This window comes from Sciurus carolinensis, chromosome 4 (assembly GCF_902686445.1).
Source record: "Sciurus carolinensis chromosome 4, mSciCar1.2, whole genome shotgun sequence".
NCBI lineage: Eukaryota > Metazoa > Chordata > Mammalia > Rodentia > Sciuridae > Sciurus > Sciurus carolinensis.
In genome coordinates this window covers 110192666-110212177 of record NC_062216.1, presented here as the reverse complement: position 1 = coordinate 110212177, position 19512 = coordinate 110192666, and the positions used below count along the sequence as shown (strand labels likewise).

Below are 19512 nucleotides of genomic sequence, written 5' to 3'. Positions count from 1 at the left end.
CCATGAGGAGGAAATGAAAAACAACAATGTAAGTCAGCAAAGGGAGGAACTACCTTAAAGGAAAAACTAATCAAAGGGGAAAACAAGTCAAGTTAAAAATCAAAAAGAAGCCCAAATGACTGGGAATACAAATCATATTGCAATAATAATCCTGAATATTAATGGCCTAAACTCATCAATCAAAAGACATAGACTGGCAGATTGGATTAAAAAGAAAGACCCAACAATATGCTGCCTTCAAGAGACTCATCTCATAGAAAATGACATCCACAGACTAGAGGTGAAAGGATGGGAAAAAACCTACCATGCACACAGACTCAGTAAAAAAGCGGGAGTTTCCATCCTTATTTCAGATAAAGTGGACTTCAAGTCCAAGTTAGTCAGAAGAGATAAAGAAGGACATTTCATACTGCTTAAAGGAACCACAAATCAGGAAGACATAATGGTCATAAATATTTATGCCCCAAACAACAGTGCATCCATGTACATTGAACAAATCCCTCTCAATTCCAGGAATCAAACAGACCACAACACAATAATTCTGGGTGACTTGAGCACACTGCTGTCACCACTGGATAGATCTTCCAAACAAAAACTAAACAAAGAAACCATAGAACTCAATAATACTATCCATAACTTAGACTTAACAGACATATATAGAATATTCCATCCACAATGAGCAAATACACTTTCTTCTCAGCAGCACATGAATCCTTCTCTAAAATAGAGCATATGTTATGCCACAAAGCAGCCCTCAGTAATGGCAAAAAAATAGAGATACTGCCTTGTGTTCTATCAGATCATAATGGAATGAAATTAGAAATCAATGACAAAATAAAAAAACAGAAATTACTCCAACACCTGGAGACTAAATAATATGCTATTGAATGAAGCATGGGTAACAGAAAACATCCGGGAGGAGATAAAAAAATTCTTAGAGTTAAATGAGAATGACAATACAACATATCAAAATCTCTGGGACACTATGGAAGCAGTACTAAGAGGAAAATTCATTTCATGGAGCGCATTCAAGAAAAGAATAAAGAATCAACAACTAAATGATCTAATATCACACCTCAAAACCCTAGAAAAAGAAAAACAGAACAACACCAAAAGTAGTAGAAGACAGGAAATAATTAAAATCAGAACTGAAATCAATGAAATTGAAACAAAAGAAACAATTCAAAAAATTGACAAAACAAAAAGTTGATTCTTTGAAAAAGTAAACAAAATAGATAAACCCTTCACCACACTAACAAAGAGAAGGAGAGAGAAAATTCAAATTACTAAAATTTGTGATGATAAAGGAAATATCACAACAGACACCACTGAAATACCTAACATAATGAGAAGCTACTTTGAAAATCTATACTCCAACAAAATAGAAAATATCAAAGACACTGATAAATTTCTAGAGACATATGATCCTCCCAAACTGAACCAGGAGGACATACACAATTTAAACAGATCAATATCAAGCAATGAAATAGAAGAAGCCATCAAAAACCTACCAACCAAGAAAAGTCCAGGACCAGACAGATTCTCAGCTGAGTTCTATAAGACCTTCAAAGAAGAACTCATTCCAATACTCCTTAAAGTATTCCAGGAAATAGGAGAGGAAGGAACCCTTTCAAACTCATTCTATGAAGCTAGTATCACCCTCATACCCAAACCAGGCAAAGACACATCAAGGAAAGAAAATTTTAGACTGATATTGCTGATGAATATAGATGCAAAGATCCTTAACAAAATTCTGGCAAATCGCATACAAAAACATATTAAGAAGACAGTGCACCACAATCAAGTGGGGTTCATCCGGGGAATGCAAAGTTGATTCAACATCCAGAAATCAATAAACGTAATTCATCACATCAATAGATTTAAGGTTAAGAATCATATGATTACTTCAATTGATGCACAGAAAGCATCAAAATACAACACCCCTTCATGCTCAAAACACTACAAAAAATAGGGATAGTAGGAACATACCTGAACATTATAAAGGTTATTTATGCTAAACCCACAGCCAACATCATTCTTAATGAAGAAAAACTGAAATCATTCCTTTTAAAAACTGGAACAAGACAGGGATGCCCTCTTTCACCACTTCTATTTAACATCATCCTTGAAATACTAGCCAGAGCAATTAGACAGACCAAAGAAATTAAAGGGATATGAATAGGAAAAGAAGATTTCAAGCTGTCACTATTTGCTAATGACAAGATTCTATATTTAGAGGATCCAAAAAATTCCACAAGAAAACTTCTAGACCTCATAAATGAATTCAGCAAAATAGCAGGATATAAAATCAATACATAAATCTTAAGCATTTTTATTTATAAGCAATGAAACATCTGGAAAGGAAATGAGGAAAACAACTCCATTCACAATAGCCTCAAAAAAATAAAATACTTGGAAATCGATCTAACCAAAGAGGTGAAAGATCTCTACAATGGAAACTACAGAACATTAAAGAAAGAAATTGAAGAAGACATTAGAAGATGGAGAGATCGCCCATGTTCTTGGGAAGGCAGAATTAATATTATCAAAATGGCCATACTTCCAAAGGTGCTATACAGATTTAATGCAATCCCAATTAAAATCCCAATGACATCTCTCACAGAAATAGAGAAAGCAATCATGAAATTCATCTGGAAGAACAAAAAGACCCAGAATATCCAAAGCAATCGTGGATAGGAAGAGTGATGCAGGAGGTATCACAATAACAGACCTTAAGCTCTACCATAGAGCAATAGTAACAAAAACGGCATGGTACTGGCACCAAAATAGACAGGTAGACCAATAGTACAGGATAGAAGACACGGAGACATACCCACATAAGTACAGTTATCTCATACTAGACAAAGGTGCCAAAAACTTACAATGGAGAAAAGATAATCTCTTCAACAAATGATGCTGGCAAAACTGGAAATCCAAATGCAGTAAAATGAAATTAAACCCCTGTCTCTCACCCTGTACAAAACTCAACTCAAAATGGATCAAGGATCTAGGAATTAGACCTGAGACCCTTCACCAAATAGAAGAAAAAGCAGGCCTGAACCTCCATCAAGTTGGCTTAGGATCAGACTTCCTTAACAAGACCCCTATAGTGCAAGAAATAAAAGCAAGAAGCAATAAATGGGATAGATTCAAACTAAAAAGCTTTTTCTCAGTAAAGGAAACAATCAATTATGTGAAAAGAGAGCCTACAGAGTGGGAGAAAATCTTTCCACACACATTTCAGACATAGCACTAATCTCCAAAGTTTATGAAGAACTTAAAAAGCTTTACATCAAAAATACAAAGGACCAAATCAATAAATGGGCTAAGGAACGGGGCAGACACTTCACAGAAGAAGATATACAGGTGACCAACAAATATATGAAAAAGTGCTCATCATCCCTAGTAATTAGAGAAATGCAAATCAAAACCACCCTAAGATTTCATCTAACTCCAATTAGAATGGCCATTATCCAGAACACAAGCAATAATAAGTGCTGGCATGGATGTGGGGAAAAAGGCACATTTGTACATTGCTGGTGGAGTTGTAAACTGGTGCACTCACTCTGGAAAGCAGTATGAAGATTCCTCAAAAAACTTGGAATGGAACCACCACTTGACCCAGCTATCCCACTCCTGAGTTTGTACCCAAAGGACTTAAAATCAGCATACTACAGTGATGGGGCCACATCAATGTTCATAGCAGCTCAATTCACAATAGCTAGATTGTGGAACCAAGTGAGATGCCCTTCAGTTGAAGAATAAAGAAACTGTGGTATATATACACAATGGAATAATACTCAGCCATAAAGAAGAATAAAATAATGGCATTTGCTGGTAAATGAATGAAGTTGGAAAATATCATGCTAAGTGAAATAGGCCAAGCCCTAAAAACCAAAGGCGAAATGTTTTCTCTGATAAGTGGATGATGATATATAACAAGGGAGGGTGATGGGGGGAAGAGAAGAATCAAGGAACTTTGGATGGTGTAGAGGAAAATAGGGTGGGAGGGGGTAGGGGAAGGAAAGATAGTAGAATGAAACAGATCCTACGTATTACCCTATGTATATGAATGATTGCATGAATGGTGTGAATCTACATTGTGTACAACCATAGAAAAGAAAAGTTGACCCCATTTGTGTACAATGAATCAAAATGCAGTCTGTAAAAATTTTTTAAATTTTAATAAAAAAAATAGTAAGTATTCAGTGATACTTATCCCCTCAGAGGGGCCACATGTGAAATGACTCAGAGCCCAGATTCCAGGGCCACATCACCTACGTTTGAATACTGGCACTGCCACTTTTAGCTAAATGTGGCCAGTGACTCAGCCTCTTGGGGTCCTTATGTTCCTCATCTGTAAAGGAGGACAATAATAATAATGGCCACATATAAATAAATGAATAAATAAATATTGGTGAGATGTGGGGAGAAATGTACTCCCATACATTGTTGGTGGGGCTGCAAATTGGTACAACCACTATGGAAAGCACTATGATGAATATTCCTTAAAAAACTTGGAATGGAACCACCATTTTACCTACTTATCCCACTCCTTGATCTATACCCAAAGGATTTAAAAATAGCATACTACAGTGATGCAGCCACATCCATGTTTACAGCAGCTTAACTCACAATAGCCAAGTTATGGAAACAACCGAGGTGTCTGAGGTGTCCTTCAATGAATGAATGGATAAAGAAAATATGGTATATATACACAATGGAATATTACTCAGTCAAAAAAAAAAAGAAGAATGAAATTATGGCATTTGCCAGTAAATGGGGAACTAGAGAATATCATGCTAGGTGAAATAAGTCAATCACAAAAAACCAAAGGTCAAATGTTCTCTCTGAGTTGTGGATGCTAATCCACAATAAGGGAGGGTGGGAAGGGGAAGAATAGAAGTCCACTGGATTAGACAAAGGGGAATGAACAGAAGGGACAGGAAGGGGAATAGGAAAAACAGTAGAATTATTGGTCATAACTTTCCTAGCCTTGTATTTGTATACAAGATCAGAGTAACTCCACATCATGTACAACCACAAGAGTAGGAACCTAAATAGAATAAGTTATACTCTATGTATGTATATTCTGCCAAAATACATTCCACTGTCATGTATAACTAAAATAAAAAATAGTTTTTTTTAAAAAAGAAAAGAAAATATTTCTTCTATCCAATGGGCCCTGTACCCATTGACCATCCTCTCCATTCCTTCCTTCCCACCACCCTTCCCAGCCTCTGTAACCATTCTATTCTCAACTTCTGAGATCAATTTTTTTAGCTTCCTCAGGTACATGAGAACATGTGATATTTGTCTTTCTATGTCAGGCTTATATTATTTAATGCAATGTTCTCCAGTTCCACAGATGTTATAGCAAATTACAGGATTTTATTATTTTTATAGCTAAATAATATTTCACTGTGAATATAAACCATATTTCCCTTATCCTTTCATTTGTTGATGGACACCTAGATTGATTGCATAGTGTGACTACTATGAATAGTGCTACAATAAACATGGGAGTGCAGATGTCTCTTTAACATACTGATTTCCTTTTGTTTGTGTTTATATTCCAATAGTTGGATTGCTGGATCACATGGTAGTTCTATTTTTAATTTTTCCATAATGGCTGTACTAACTGACATTCCCACTAACAGCATATAAGAGATACCTATTCATTTCAGCTGTGCTTTAGTACATGTCCTGTGCAGGGCAGAGATGGGTTTCCCATGGATCTAATGAAGCTCAAGATTCAGGGTCTTCACTCCCATGCAGGACCTTCCAAGACCCTAGCAATGTGTACATGAGGTCACTTTTTTTCTGTAAAATTTGAAAAAGATGTTTTATTGGAGTTGGTTAAGGTTGCCATCTACTTCCAGTTTGACTTCCCCTCCAGTTTGTGTTGGATGGTAGAGGAGTGGCCACAGGCATTTTGGGGATCCACCTAATGGGAACTTTAGGGGAGAACAGACTCATTTTAGATCTATTCATATGGTTTACAGTCACCTCCATGTGACTGTATTACCCACTGCCCAGATGCAAGACTACCTTCCAGAAGTACTCTTATCTACCCACCATATGACTCACCACGTGTTGTGACTTGTAGGTCTACAGCCAGAGGTGAAATCAGGATATAAACATATCCTACAGCACCTGGCACCAGAAGTATGTGGGAGTAAAGAATCAGGGTTTGAAAAATACATGAAGCAAAGTTGGTCTGAAGAAAACTGTTCCAAACATCATCCATGCAAAAAAATAAGCAGAGGATTCCATCCCATATGGACACCAGTCAAAACAAGTTTGACCTTCAGGCAATATACTCAACAACACAGCATATATAATTATAAATACACTGTATTTTTTTCTTTTTTGATGAGAATTGTACAAAATATAATTTATCAGAATTCCTATGTTTAAAAACTTTTTTTTCAATACTGGGGATTCAACCCAGGTGCATTCTACCACTAAGCTACATCCCCTTTTAATTTTTTATTTTAAGACAGGCTGGTCTCAAACTTCAATCCTGCCTCAGCCTCCCATTTGCTGGAAGTACAGGGCTGTGCCACTACACCAGGCTCCTGTTTAAATTTGATGATGACTTGGCACAAATTACTGATATCAATGCAGGTAGTAAAAAAAGCTTATACCATGGCCAGGCACGGTAATGTCAGCAGCTCTGGAGGCTGAAGCAGCAGGATTGAGAGTTCAAAGTCAGCCTCAGCAACTTAGTGAGGCCCTAAGAACTCAGGGACACCCTGTTTCAGAATAAAATATAAAAAGGGGATTGGGATATGGCTCAGTGGTTAAGCAACCCAGGGTTCATTCCCCAGTACCAAGAAAAAAAAAGAAAAAGAAAAAGAAAACTTATTCCATGTATAATTGCATAATGAGATTTTCAAATAAATTGGCTAATGAATATAGTTAACTTGAAGAGTGTGTGTAAGATTATTTCCCGCACAAAAAATTTTAAATGCCCTAAAATTTTTACAACTCAGAAATGAAAGAAAAAAAATTTTTTTTGGTGTGCGTGGGGGTGTTATGCTAAGGATCAAAACCAGGGCCAAGAATGTGCTAGGCAAGCATTCTACTACTAAGCAATGCACCCCAAGTCCCAATGAAAGAAATATGATTAAGCTTTTTTCCCCAGTTGGATAACGAATCTAAAAATTGAACTGACATTGCCAGTAACAACTTGTAAACCTAAAAGAAACTCTTATAAACTATCAAATTGTTGGCATCAAATTTGCTATTTTGCCACTGCCTTTATTCTGCTCCCCGACACCACCTTACAACCCAGATCTTAGGCCGCAAACTTCCTAGCCAGTAATTGGTCCACACTGTTAGCCTGCGAACCTCCTCGCCAACCATTGGTCTGTTGTTATTAGCCCGCAAAATTCCACTGCTTAAGAATGGCTCCCCCGCCATTTTCTCTCTCTCTCTCTCCTCCTCGCTTTCATGCTCTCTCCTGGCTTTCACTCTCTCTTGCGCGCTCTCGCTCTCTCTCTCTCTCTCTCTCTCTCTCTCTCTCTCTCTCTCTTCCTCTCATTTTCTCTCTCTCACCCTGCAGGGAGACACTCTGCCTGTTTGCCTAATAAACTCTCTTGCGTGAGTTTCCACATCCAGAGTGGTTTCTGGGTTCTTACACAAATATTGAGACAAATTTGATCCACCATGCTAAGAAGACTGAATTCTTTCTAGTCACTCTCTAAAATGGTGTAATCAAGCAAAGAAGTAATCAAGTAGTATGCAGTCAAAAAAAATGTAAGAAGAAAAGATAATATTTGAGTGTGACTAGTATCTAATTAATCAAACTATTATGGGAATTTTTTATGATGATTGAAATACAGTTTTTAATATTTATAATTTTAATATTTATAATTTGTTGTTACTTGTTATAAATATTATCTTTATTTTGTTTTTTGCAGTACTGGGGATTGAACTCAGGGACATGCTACCACCAAGCTATATTCCTTTTATATTCCAAGACAGGGTCTTGCTAAATTGCCAAGATTGGCCTTGAACTTGTAATCCTCCTGCCTCCGTCTCCTGAGTCATTGAGATTACAGGTGTGTGCCACTGTGCTTGAACTAAATATTCTCTTTCATATGTTTTTATATTTGTAATTTGGTGAGGTTTTTTTCTTTTGCAGAGGATACCCCCACTCTGTCATCATACATACCTGGGAAATGTCTTAAGTATCAAACTCCACAAAACCTGGCTGACCAAAGTACAGAACAAGCTCTTAGGGGCTACTACAGCTGCCTGAGGTGCTGAGAGTCGTTACTTAAACCCCCTGGCCCAGAAGCTGCATACTGTCAGGTCACCTGGGGTTGATCAGACTCTACAAAATGAGCACAGGTTAGAAAGGTCATCAGAGTGACTCAAACTAAAAGATCTCTTTATAGGGTCACCTGTGAGGCATTTTAGGTCACCAGTAACATTACGAAGCCTACATCTATCTTTGCTTCAGCACGAATTGCCGCTCAGGGGAAACCAGCTATTCTCCATCTATGTCTATTGCCTATTTTTCTTCTGGTAAACAGTGTTTTGAGAACTCAAAACATGCCTATGACCTTAGTAAAAGTTAATTCTTTACTGGTGAAAGAAAGAAAAAGAGGAAGGGAGGAAGGAAGGGAAAAAGTAGAATAGGATGGCTTAAAGGAGGAGGGACTTAAACACAGAAAAACATGTTTAGGAAAGCAAGGTGATTGGGGTTAGGGATGGATAGCTCAGTGGTAAAGCACTTGCCCTAACATGATCAAAGCCCTGGGGTAAATCCCCAGCAAAACACACACACACAGAGCAAGGTGATTCCAGCTTCTTGAAACAGGCAGGGCACAGTGGTGCATGCCTGGGATCTCAGAGGCTCAGGAAGCTAAAATAGGAGGTCACTAGTTCAAAGCCAGTCTCAGCAACCACAAGGTGCAAAGCAACTCAGTGAGACCCTGTCTCTGAATAAAATACAAAATAGGGCTGGGGATGTGGCTTAGTGGTTAAGTGCCCCTGAGTTCAATCTCTGGTACCCCACCAAACAAAACAAAACAAAACAAAAAATGACAGACTGCTTGCCCAGGCATGCTTGCTCCCTGGATTCCCTTTGGGGGAACACCCTCCTGCACAAGTGCAACTTTGACTTGCTGATATGTAACAGTGAATAATGTACAAAGCTGCTCTCCCCGCCCTTTCCGTTGCAGCCATTTCCCCGCCTCCCAACTACTGTGAGTCTGTGAACATCCTAGCTAGCTATTGGTTCATCAGTCAGCTTGCAAGTATCCTTCTCTGTTATTGGTCCCGTTAGCCCGGCAGAATTCAACTGCTTCACAGTCGCTACCCTGCCACCTTTTCTCTTGCTTTTCTCTCCTACACACTTGCTTGCTTTCTCCTCCTCACTTTTCCACTCTCTCTCTAGTGCGTGCCCTTTCTCTTTTCCTTTCTTGTCCTCTCATTTTCTCTCTCACCCTGCAGGGAGACACTCTGTTTGCTTAATAAACTCCCTTATGTGATTTCCCGTGTCCGGTGTGGTTTTCGTGGGATTCCTTACACAGTGTTAGCACAAAAAGACCAGGCCAGGAAGCAAACCTCACAAATCATCTCAGTTGTTTATCCAGAAATGAAGTTTTATGCAGGAACAGGGTGATGCCGGTGAACCCACTTTCCTGGTAGAAAAATGAGCCACTGAACAAAGAAAGGTACTGGGCTTATATAGGTTATTCTGAGAGGTGGTCTAGTGAGCATATCAGTTTTCTTGGGCACTCAAGATTATGGGGTCTGTTTTATTGGCAAATGAATGTGTCAGTTCAAGCACTCAGGAATTTGAACTTTTGGATCAGGGGTCTGTGTGCATCTGGAGACTTACTCTGAAGGAGATTAATGTCGCTTTAGGGGAGGATTTTTCATTTTCCATATCTAATAAACAGTGGTTCACTTTATGCTTTGAATATAGCCCTTGCTGCTCTACCAACTGCAATTTATTTTTTAAATCGACATTTTTTTTCTTTCTCTCTCCCTGCTACTTCTCAACCTCTCCTCCTCCCTAAGCTTAGGGAAAACAAGATTACCTTTCTTCCCCATCCTGGGCATTTTTATCTGTCCTTGAGTACACACCCACTACAGGAAGGAAGTAATCCAGACTTTGGGGATGATACCAGAAAATCCCAGAAATGAGAATCTCCCAAATCAATAAGTGAATTACAACTCCCAACAGAGAACATGTGGAATGTAGCCTTTAAGTCACCTCTTTAAAAGCCAGTCCTGCTGATGGGGAGAAAACACAGCCTTTGGGACAGGAGTCCCCTGTGTTTATCCTTTGCTAGCAAAGCAATAAACCTTTTTCCTTTTTCTCAAAACTTGTCCTTTTATTGGATTGGCATCAGGAACAAGGACTGAGCTTTTGGCAACAGACCCACTTCTGAGCACGTTTTTGATTTCTTGCGCACTGGTACTTAGAACACTACTCACTGTGCATTATGTAAAAAGAATCGTAATTATGGTCCTTTCCTTACCAGGTTTCTGTGAGGATTAATATATGTAAAGGGCTTAGAAGGTAAATTCGGAATCTTAGAGCATGGTCCTTGCCTCTGAATGAGTGCAACTGTCTAAAGTTGCCTTGTCCACCCTGTCCCTCCTGGCAGGCAGGGTCATCTGAGACTTCTGGCATCAGTAACCTGTAGCTCCTGGCTACTCTTTCCTCAAACCATGTTTGGGTCACAATTTAACTGTGTAAATCCAAATAGTTTCTTTTCTCATGGTCTTACTCTATGCATTTGTAAAGAAAGAAAGTTAGACCAAGACTGATTTCCAAGATGCCAACAATGTCCTTGGTTCTGGTCAAGCGGCCCATTTCAAACTGTGGGCTTGGGCTTGTGGGATTTCTGCGTTGTACCCTCCCTGTAAACAGTGGATGACATTGCTAAACCCCTCCTAGGACTGTGGCCAGCGTTATAAGATAAAGCTAAACCAGGGCCTCAACACAGAACCAGGCACACAAAGACTGCTCGGAAAACGAACCTTCTCACCTCCCGCAGCACTGCAGCCCGCCCTCCCTCACCACTCTGCGCACGCGCGGGTGCCGCAATCGCCCTCTGGCCGCAGGATGCCAGCTTCCGGTTCCCTAGGCCGGAGGCGGGGCTGAGGCTAATGGCGGCGTCTGCCAAATTGGCGGGAGGGGGCGTTGAGGAGAACGCGGCAGAAGAGGAACCACGGGTTCTGGAACCCGGGGCCGCTCCGTTCGGAAATTTCCCTCATTATTCCCGCTTCCACCCTCCAGAGCAAAGGCTTCGCCTCCTGCCCCCGGAGCTGCTTCGAAGGCTCTTCCCTCTCGAGCGTTCCGAGGCAAGGCCGATCCTGGGGCTCGACGTGGGGTGTAACTCCGGGGTGAGTGACGGGCTAGGGATCCGAGTAGCGGGAATGAGTGGTTGGCTGTCTCCACGTCCTGTGTGGGTCTGGCTAGGGCGTGGCATGACACCACCAAAACTCGCCTAAAATAGGCTTAAGACGTAACATTGACCGACCCCCTGCGGTTCATCCTGCTAGCAAAGGTGCCACTACCATCTCTTACGAATCTTGAGGAATCCTCAACCACATTCCAAGTTCCCGCTCTCTCGCCCAGACCCGGGGAGGGCTACGGTACCTGAACTTCCGGCGCTTGCCTCTCAGCTTGACTAGGGAGAGGCGGCTTCCGGGGATCTATGTTTGGGAGTGTGCAATTGGGATTGGTCAACTGGGAGAGATGAGCCTGTAGCGATAGAAATATGCCTGAAACTAATACTCATATGTGCCATGCTGTACAGTGCAGGATGGGCCCTGGAGCCAGATGGAGGCCTTGCTACTCTTCTTACTATTGAGTGTTCTTAGACATAAAATAATTGTAGTTAAACTACATGCAAAATATGGAAATGCCTCTCGCCTATTTGTAGCCAGTGGGATATCCTAGAGGAGCAAGCAATCTCACTCCATGATGGCAAATGCTTCAAAAGTTGGTTCCCCTACTCCACATCTTCATCACAGCAGAGTAGGGGCTGGAAGAGGTGCAGAGAATTTTACTGTCAATGGCCTTTGGCAAAAGACTTTAGTGCAGGATGGAAGACCGTGAGGGACACAGGAGAACATCTGGATACAGTCCAAAGACTGGAATGAGCAGATGTGTGGGTGTCAGGTGTCCCCTGCACACATTTCTCCACCATTATGATACAGGAAATCAGAGGGGTAAAGCAATGGAAAAGAGACATTGGGCTTATGGCTTGGAATTTCATAAAAGGAATTAAGAAAACACCAGAGATTTTAAAGTTGAATAGTATATCTTATACATATTAGAAGCAAGGACATAGTTGGAATTAACTAAAGAAGTGGTCCCAAATGTGACCATGCATTTTAAAGAGCTTTCTATTTTGCACTTTTTAAAAAATGTTTATATTTGATTTGAAAAAAATGAAAATACAGGGGCTGGGGTCATGGCTCAGTGGTAGAGTGCTTGCCTAGCATGTGTGAGGCACTGGGTTCAAATCTCAGCCCCACATATAAATAAATGAATAAAATAAAGGTCTATCAACATTTTTAAAAAATCAAAATACAAAGGCTACAGTTGGCTTTTCTATGGGTTCTGCACCTGTAGATTCAACCAACTATGGATTGAAATTATATTTTTTTAAAAAGTGTACTGAACACAAACAGACTTTTTTATCATTATTCCCTAAACCACACAGTTTAGTAAACAACTATTTACATAGCTTTTATTTTATAGCAGGGTATATAAGTAATTCTAGAGAGAATTCAAAGCATATTAGATATATGTAGGTTGTACTATACCATTTTATATAAGGACTTCAGCATCCTTGGATTTCAGTACCTCTGGGATCCTCAAACCAGTTCTTTCCCCATGGATAACAAGAGATGACTTTATAGTAAAAAGAAAGTCTCTACTACATCCTCCTTTTCCCCGTACACAATGGCACAGATGTACGTAATTGCTTGGGTATTCATCCTATGCACCCCAGCATTTACACATGTTTAAATATCCTCTATCTTTTTTTAAAAAGTTTTTTAGATGTTGATAGACCTTTATTTTATTCATTTATTTATTTATATGTGGTGCAGAGAATCAAACCCAGTGCCTCACACGTGCTAGTCAAGTGCTCTACCAATTAGCCACAACCCCAGCCCCTCCCTCATATTGTAATTTTACTAATAGAAGCACACTATTTTGTACCTTGCTTTTCATTTAATTACTTGGGAAATATCCATGTCTTTTTTTTTTTTTTTTTGCATAGTGCTGGGGATCCAGCCCGGCACTGATGTGATGAAGTGACTAGTTAAATGGGGCCACACTCGAGATCAGATAAGGAGAGGAAGACAGGGAAGAAGTGAACAGAGAATGGGAAGAAAATAAGCACTGGATTGGGACCTTGATACTAATTTTTTAACAGTGCCATGATTTGACAGCTTATTAGAAATACAGTATCTCAGGGCTGGGAATTTGGCTCAGTGGTACAGCACTTGTCTGGCATGTGTGAGCCATGGGTTTGATTCCCAGCACCACAAAAAATACACTCATACATACAAATCTCAGCCCTCACCCCAGAACTACTAAATCAGCATGTATATTTTAGAATAACCTATAGGTGATTTAGGTGTCCATTAAAGTTCGAGCAACTGAGCCAGGCATGGTAGCACACACCTGTAAACCCAGCTATTCAGGAGGCTAAGGCAGGATAATAGCAAGTTGGAGGCCAGCCTGGACAACTTAGTGAGACTCTGTCTCAAAATGAAAAATAAAAAGGACAGGGTATTTATCTTGGTGGCCTTGTGTTCAATTCCTAGTACTGGGTGGGGGGTGGGGGGATAAGCTTAAGAATCCTGATACAGAGGAAGAAACCTAATGTAAAAAACTATATAGAAAAACACAAATTAGAGTTAACTATAATGGTAATAGAAATCAAAGTTAGCAAAAGGACAGAGTGACTTAAGAGTCAAAAAGTTGCTAAAATGGTGAAAATCATAAATCATAAATCATTGGATTTAGCTAGAAGGAAATCAGTAGTGACTTGGGAATGATGGCTGCAGAAGCAGAATAAGTCTCAGAAGGAGTTGATGAAGTATAAAACAGTATGTAAACTAAAAGGTGTAGAATGAAGGCTAAAGGAGGATTTTTGGAATCCATACCTTTCCCAACCACAGGTCTGAGAAACAGGTTTTTGTAATATAGTGCTTGCTCTATTCCTCACCTTCCTGGTAAGGGACACTGGTTATGCTTCTGGAACCCTTTCCTTTTCCCTTGGGTCTGAGATACCCAGAAAAAGATAATGAATTTACCAGCATATTACTTAAGCCAGAAAATATTGTTCTAGGCTCCCTTGCAGCATGATTAGGCTATCACTTTGAAGCATACAACCCAACCAGCAGTATCAGAAAAATACAGGGATGATGCATTACAGTCTATGACCCCTGGAGGGCGCTGAGAGTCTGCTCAAGAAAAACTACAACCTCTGTAGGTTATGATTTAGGAGCCTCACATCCTATAAAACCAGAGGTAAGTATGGCAGTCTCAGAGGATGAGAGTGAGCTTTCTCTTACATTCACTGTTGAAAACTGCAATGACAAAGCTCTTTTGGATTCCTCTAGGATCTGAGTGTGGCTCTATACAAACACTTCCTTTCCTCACATGATGGGGAGAACTGCTCAGATGCCTCCGGAGAACTCCGTCTCCTATGCTGTGACATAGATCCAGTCCTGGTGGAGCGAGCCAAAAAAGAATGTCCTTTTCCCGATGCCTTGACTTTTATCACCCTGGACTTCATGAATCAAAGGACCCGGAAGGTTCTCTTGAGCTCTTTCTTGAGTCAATTTGGACGTTCAATTTTTGACATTGGCTTCTGCATGTCAATAACCATGTGGATTCATCTGAACCATGGGGACCATGGTCTGTGGGAGTTCCTCGCCCATCTTTCCTCCCTCTGCCGCTACCTCCTCGTGGAACCACAGCCCTGGAAGTGTTACCGAGCAGCTGCAAGGCGTCTCCGAAAGCTGGGACTCCATGACTTTGATCACTTCCATTCCCTTGCCATCCGAGGTGATATGGCAAATCAGATTGTGCAGATCTTGACCCAGGACCATGGCATGGAATTAGTATGCTGCTTTGGCAACACCACTTGGGACCGAAGCCTTCTACTCTTCAGGGCATCTGATCCCTGAGTCACTGATAGAAGAGAAAGAAAGGAACAGATTAAGATTCTGGAGGCAGTAAAATGGAAAGGCAGAAAGAGATACTGAAGAGATTTTAAACTGAGTATTCTGTTCACTGCCCTGGAACAGTGAGACAGCCTCAAAACCTAGCAGAAGATTTTGGCAAAATGTCCAAGGCATGCAACTGAAAGAAACAATGTCTGTTCCCCATTATTTGGGACAATCCCTGAAGAGAATGAATCCATAGATCAGTGAGCAAGGGTATCTGGACAGAGTATGATCCTTAGTAGTAGGACGTGGAACAGACTATTCCTAGGTTTCTGTTTGTGGTACCGGTGATTAAACCCAGGGCCTGTGCATGGTAGACAAATGCTGTAGCACTGATATACATCCCTAACCCTTAAAGGTCATTAAAAATTAGACCAGGCTAAGCCAATCATGATTGCTGGCACAAGCATGTAATCTCAATGACTCCAGAGACAGACAGGAGGGTTCCAAGTTCAAGGCCAGCCTCAGCAAGTTAGCGAGAACCTGTCTCAAAAAAATAAAAAGGGGTCTGGGGATATAGCTCAGTTGGTAGAGTGCTTGCCTTGCAAGCACAAGGCCCTGGGTTCAATCCCCAGCACCACAAAAAAAAAAGAAAAAAAGAAAAAGGATTGGGAATGTCTCTAATAAAGCATTCCTGTTCAATCCCAGGTACAAAAAAAAAAAAAAAAAAAATTAGACCAGATGTAGCCTTAGAAGATATCAGTTCCCTGGGCTCCTTAAATCTGATCTGATTTCTTCAGGTGTTTTTCTGGACTAATTAGACCTGCCTTTGGGCAAAACTCACAATGCAATCTGTAATGAAGAGCCACTGGCCTGACCAAAAGAAGTGGTTAGTAGGGAAAGTATCTTTTTGTGGCAGGTCAAGTCTCTAATATGCTCAGGCTTGGCATAGCAATTACAGATACTAGGAAAGATCTATTAATTAGTATTTAAAGATGTTTAAAAGGTTTAATTATGAACCCAGAGGTAGTGGTTCAGGTCTGGATTTAAGACTTAGAAATCTATTCTATCTTCTTGTATTCTTTTATGGTGGTAAACTATAACAAAATTTACCATGCTGACCATTTTTAAGTGTATAATTAATGTGGCATTCACCATGTTCATAGTGTGGATTCTAGTTGTTTTTGTTTTTTGTTTTGCTATTTTGGGTACTAGAGATTGAACTTGGGAAGCTCTACAACTGAGCCAAATTTCCAGCTCTTTTTTTATTTTGAGACCAGGTCTCTTTAAGTTGCTGAGGCTGGCCTCAAACTTACAATCATCCTGCCTAGCCTCCTGAGTCACTAAGATTACAGGTGTGTGTTGCTGAACCCTGAAGAATTCTGTTTTTAACAGGTTCCTCAGGTAATTCTTTTTTTCTTTTTTTTTTAAATTCTGTTTATTTTTATGTGGTGCTGAGGATCAAACCCAGTGCTTCAACACATGCTAGGCAAGTGCTCTGCCACTGAGCTACAACCCAGCCCTCTCAGATGATTCTGATGCAAGCAGTAGACAACACTTAGAATGCTTAGGGTTCTTTAGGATTCCATTCAGCCTTTGACATATTTTTCCTTGGGTGATTTCTTTTCCCATGCTTTTAACACCTACCTATATGTTAATGGTCCCTGAATATACTGGTTAGTCCTACCCCACAGTTTCAGATTAATATTTTTCCTGTTTTATAATCGATCCCATTAAATAAATTCTTAAGGCATCTTAAATTCAACATATCACAAAAGCAAACTCAATACCTTCTTTCCAAATCTAATCCTGTCACAATTTGTGGCATCCACTGATTGCTCAAATCAGAAACCTCAGTTGACTCTTTGCCATGCTGAAATAATCATGAAGTCCAGCCAATTCTTTTTTGTTTGGGTTTTTGTTTGTTTGGTTGGTTTGGTATTGATGATTGAAACTGAGGCATTCTACTACTGAACTACATCCACATTTATTTTTTATTTTGAGATAGGGCTGGCTGAGGCTGGCCTCAAATTTTCAATCCTCCTACCTCAGCCTGGGAGGTAGCTGGGAAATCCAGCCAATTCTACCAATAACATGTAAATTTCACTCATTCCATCCATGTGGCTGATGCCTACCAGAGGTTTCTATGTTAAGTCACCTAACTTCCATTCCATTCCCTGCTTTGCAATCATGGTTTACTCATCTGTACAACTGAAATAATACAGTCCATTGCAGTGAGGCATGCCAGTAATCCAGCAGCTTGGGAGGCTGAGGCAGAAGGATCACGGGTTCAAGGCCAGCTCAGCAACTTGGTGAGACCCTGTCTCAAAATCAAATATAAAGAAGGTCTCAGGGTCAGTGGGTAGGCACACCTGGGTTCAATCCCTGGTACCAAAACAGCAACAACAAAACCTTCCTTTTCCTGTGCCTAAGTGAGCTAAACAATGTGAAAGTATTTTGCAGAGTATAGTGTTAAGCAAAAAAATATGGTGCTATTACCTTCTGATGACACTCCAAGCATGGTGCAGACTACAATTATACCTGGTAGACCAAAGGTTTATGAGGAAAAAAATCATAGAAAACTTGCATCTTACTATGTCTAATTACTTTTTCAGAATGTAGTAATAAGTTCAGCTTCAGCACTGTAGAGCTTCTTTTTTTCTTTCTTTCCTCCTCTTTTTTTTTGGGGGGGGGGTGCTGGGGATTGAACCCAAGGGCACTTAACCACTGAGTCACATCCCCAGCTTTTCTTTTTTTTTTTTTTTTTTTTAATATTTTATTTTGAGACAGGGTCTTGCTAAGTTGCTTAGGGCCTAAATTGCTGAAGCTGGCCTTGAACTTGGGATCATCCTGCCTCAGCCTCCTGTGTCCCTAGGATTACAGGCGTGCATCACCACACCTAACACTAATACAGAGCATTCAGATGAAGCTGTATTGGGAGGGAGGGATATGGAGTTAACGGAAATAAGACCAGTTTTGTTTTTTTTTTTAATACCTTTATTTTGTTTATTTAGTTTTTTTATGTGGTGCTGGAGATCGAACCCAGTGCCTCACACATGCTAGGCAAGTGCTGTACCACTGAACCACAACCCCAGCCCAAGACCAGTTTTTAATGATCTCAGTGATCACAGTGGTTACAGGGGTGAGTTTACCCATTCTCTATAGATCTTAATTTAGGAACACCTATAAACCTTTTGATCCTGCAAGGTGCTCTCTCCTATCACCCTTCACCAAGGTGGTGCAAAGAAATTTTTATGGGGCAGAGGTAAGCAAAATAATAAATAGACCCCTAAGATGTCCACATACCATTTCCTGGAAACTATAAATAGTATCCAGGCTGGGTTCAGTGTAGTCCCAGTGACTAAGGAGGCTGATATAGGAAGATTTAAGTACCAGGCCTCAGCAACTTAACAAGACCCTGTCTCAAAATAAAAAATAAAAAGGACTGGGGATATAGCTCAGTGGTAAAGCACCCCTGGTTTTGATTCCCAGTACCAACAACGACAAACAAAAAACAACAAACAACTACGAATGCTAACTGAGATAGCAAAAGGGACTTTGCAGATGTGATGAGACCACAGTAGAAGATGTAATGACAGAAACGAGATTGGAGTAATAAGAGGAAGGCCTGCCTACAAACCAAAAAATGCAGGCAGCGTTCGGAAGATAGACAAGGCAAAGAAATTCTTCCCTGGAGCCTCCAAAAGGAATGCAAAAACTTTTGATTTTAGATTTTTGGCCTGCAGGACTATAAGACTAAATTTGTTGTTTTAAACCACTAAGTTTGTGATGATCTATTGTAGCAGTAAAAGTAACACAGGGGCTCCAACTAAAATGAGACTGGCTTACAAAGCCAAGTAGCACCTGTCCCAAACAACTTGATGATGGCAAATAGCCCCAGTGACTAAATGGATATACAGAGGCTGTGTCTACTTGGTTAACTGAGAACATTTAAAACCACACACCACTTTGGGAGATGTTTCAGTATCTGAACCTGATTTGTTTCCTAGTAACATTCTATTGGCCAAGCAGTTACCTGACCTGTTGAGAGGGACTGTTATATTTCAAGTCTGTGGCAGTTAGTATAAATGAAAATGTGTAATTAGCACTCATAAAGATGAGGCCCTGGTACCAAGAAGTTAATGATTGCATAATGGTCTTAGAGCGCTCGGAGTCAGAATATCTTTGGCTTAGGAGTCAGCACCAAGAATAATGAGCCACGTGTGTGTGTGTTTTACTGAGGATAAGCCCACTGATGCTGTACCACCAAGCTACATTTCCAATCCTTTATAATTTTTTTTATTTTGAGACAGAGTCTCACTAAATTACCGAGGCTAGCCTCAA

The 19512-nt window shown here is 40.3% G+C and overlaps 1 protein-coding gene across 1 annotated transcript; it reads left to right on the top strand.

The window, feature by feature from the left end:
* The first annotated feature begins 11107 nt into the window (after positions 1–11107).
* Bcdin3d (BCDIN3 domain containing RNA methyltransferase) lies at positions 11108–15782 on the top strand. The gene is made up of 2 exons (XM_047548386.1): positions 11108–11376; positions 14620–15782. The coding sequence occupies exons 1-2, from the start codon at positions 11140–11142 to the stop codon at positions 15187–15189; spliced, it is 807 nt and encodes a 268-aa protein (XP_047404342.1). The 5' UTR covers positions 11108–11139; the 3' UTR covers positions 15190–15782.
* The last annotated feature ends 3730 nt before the right edge of the window (positions 15783–19512 follow it).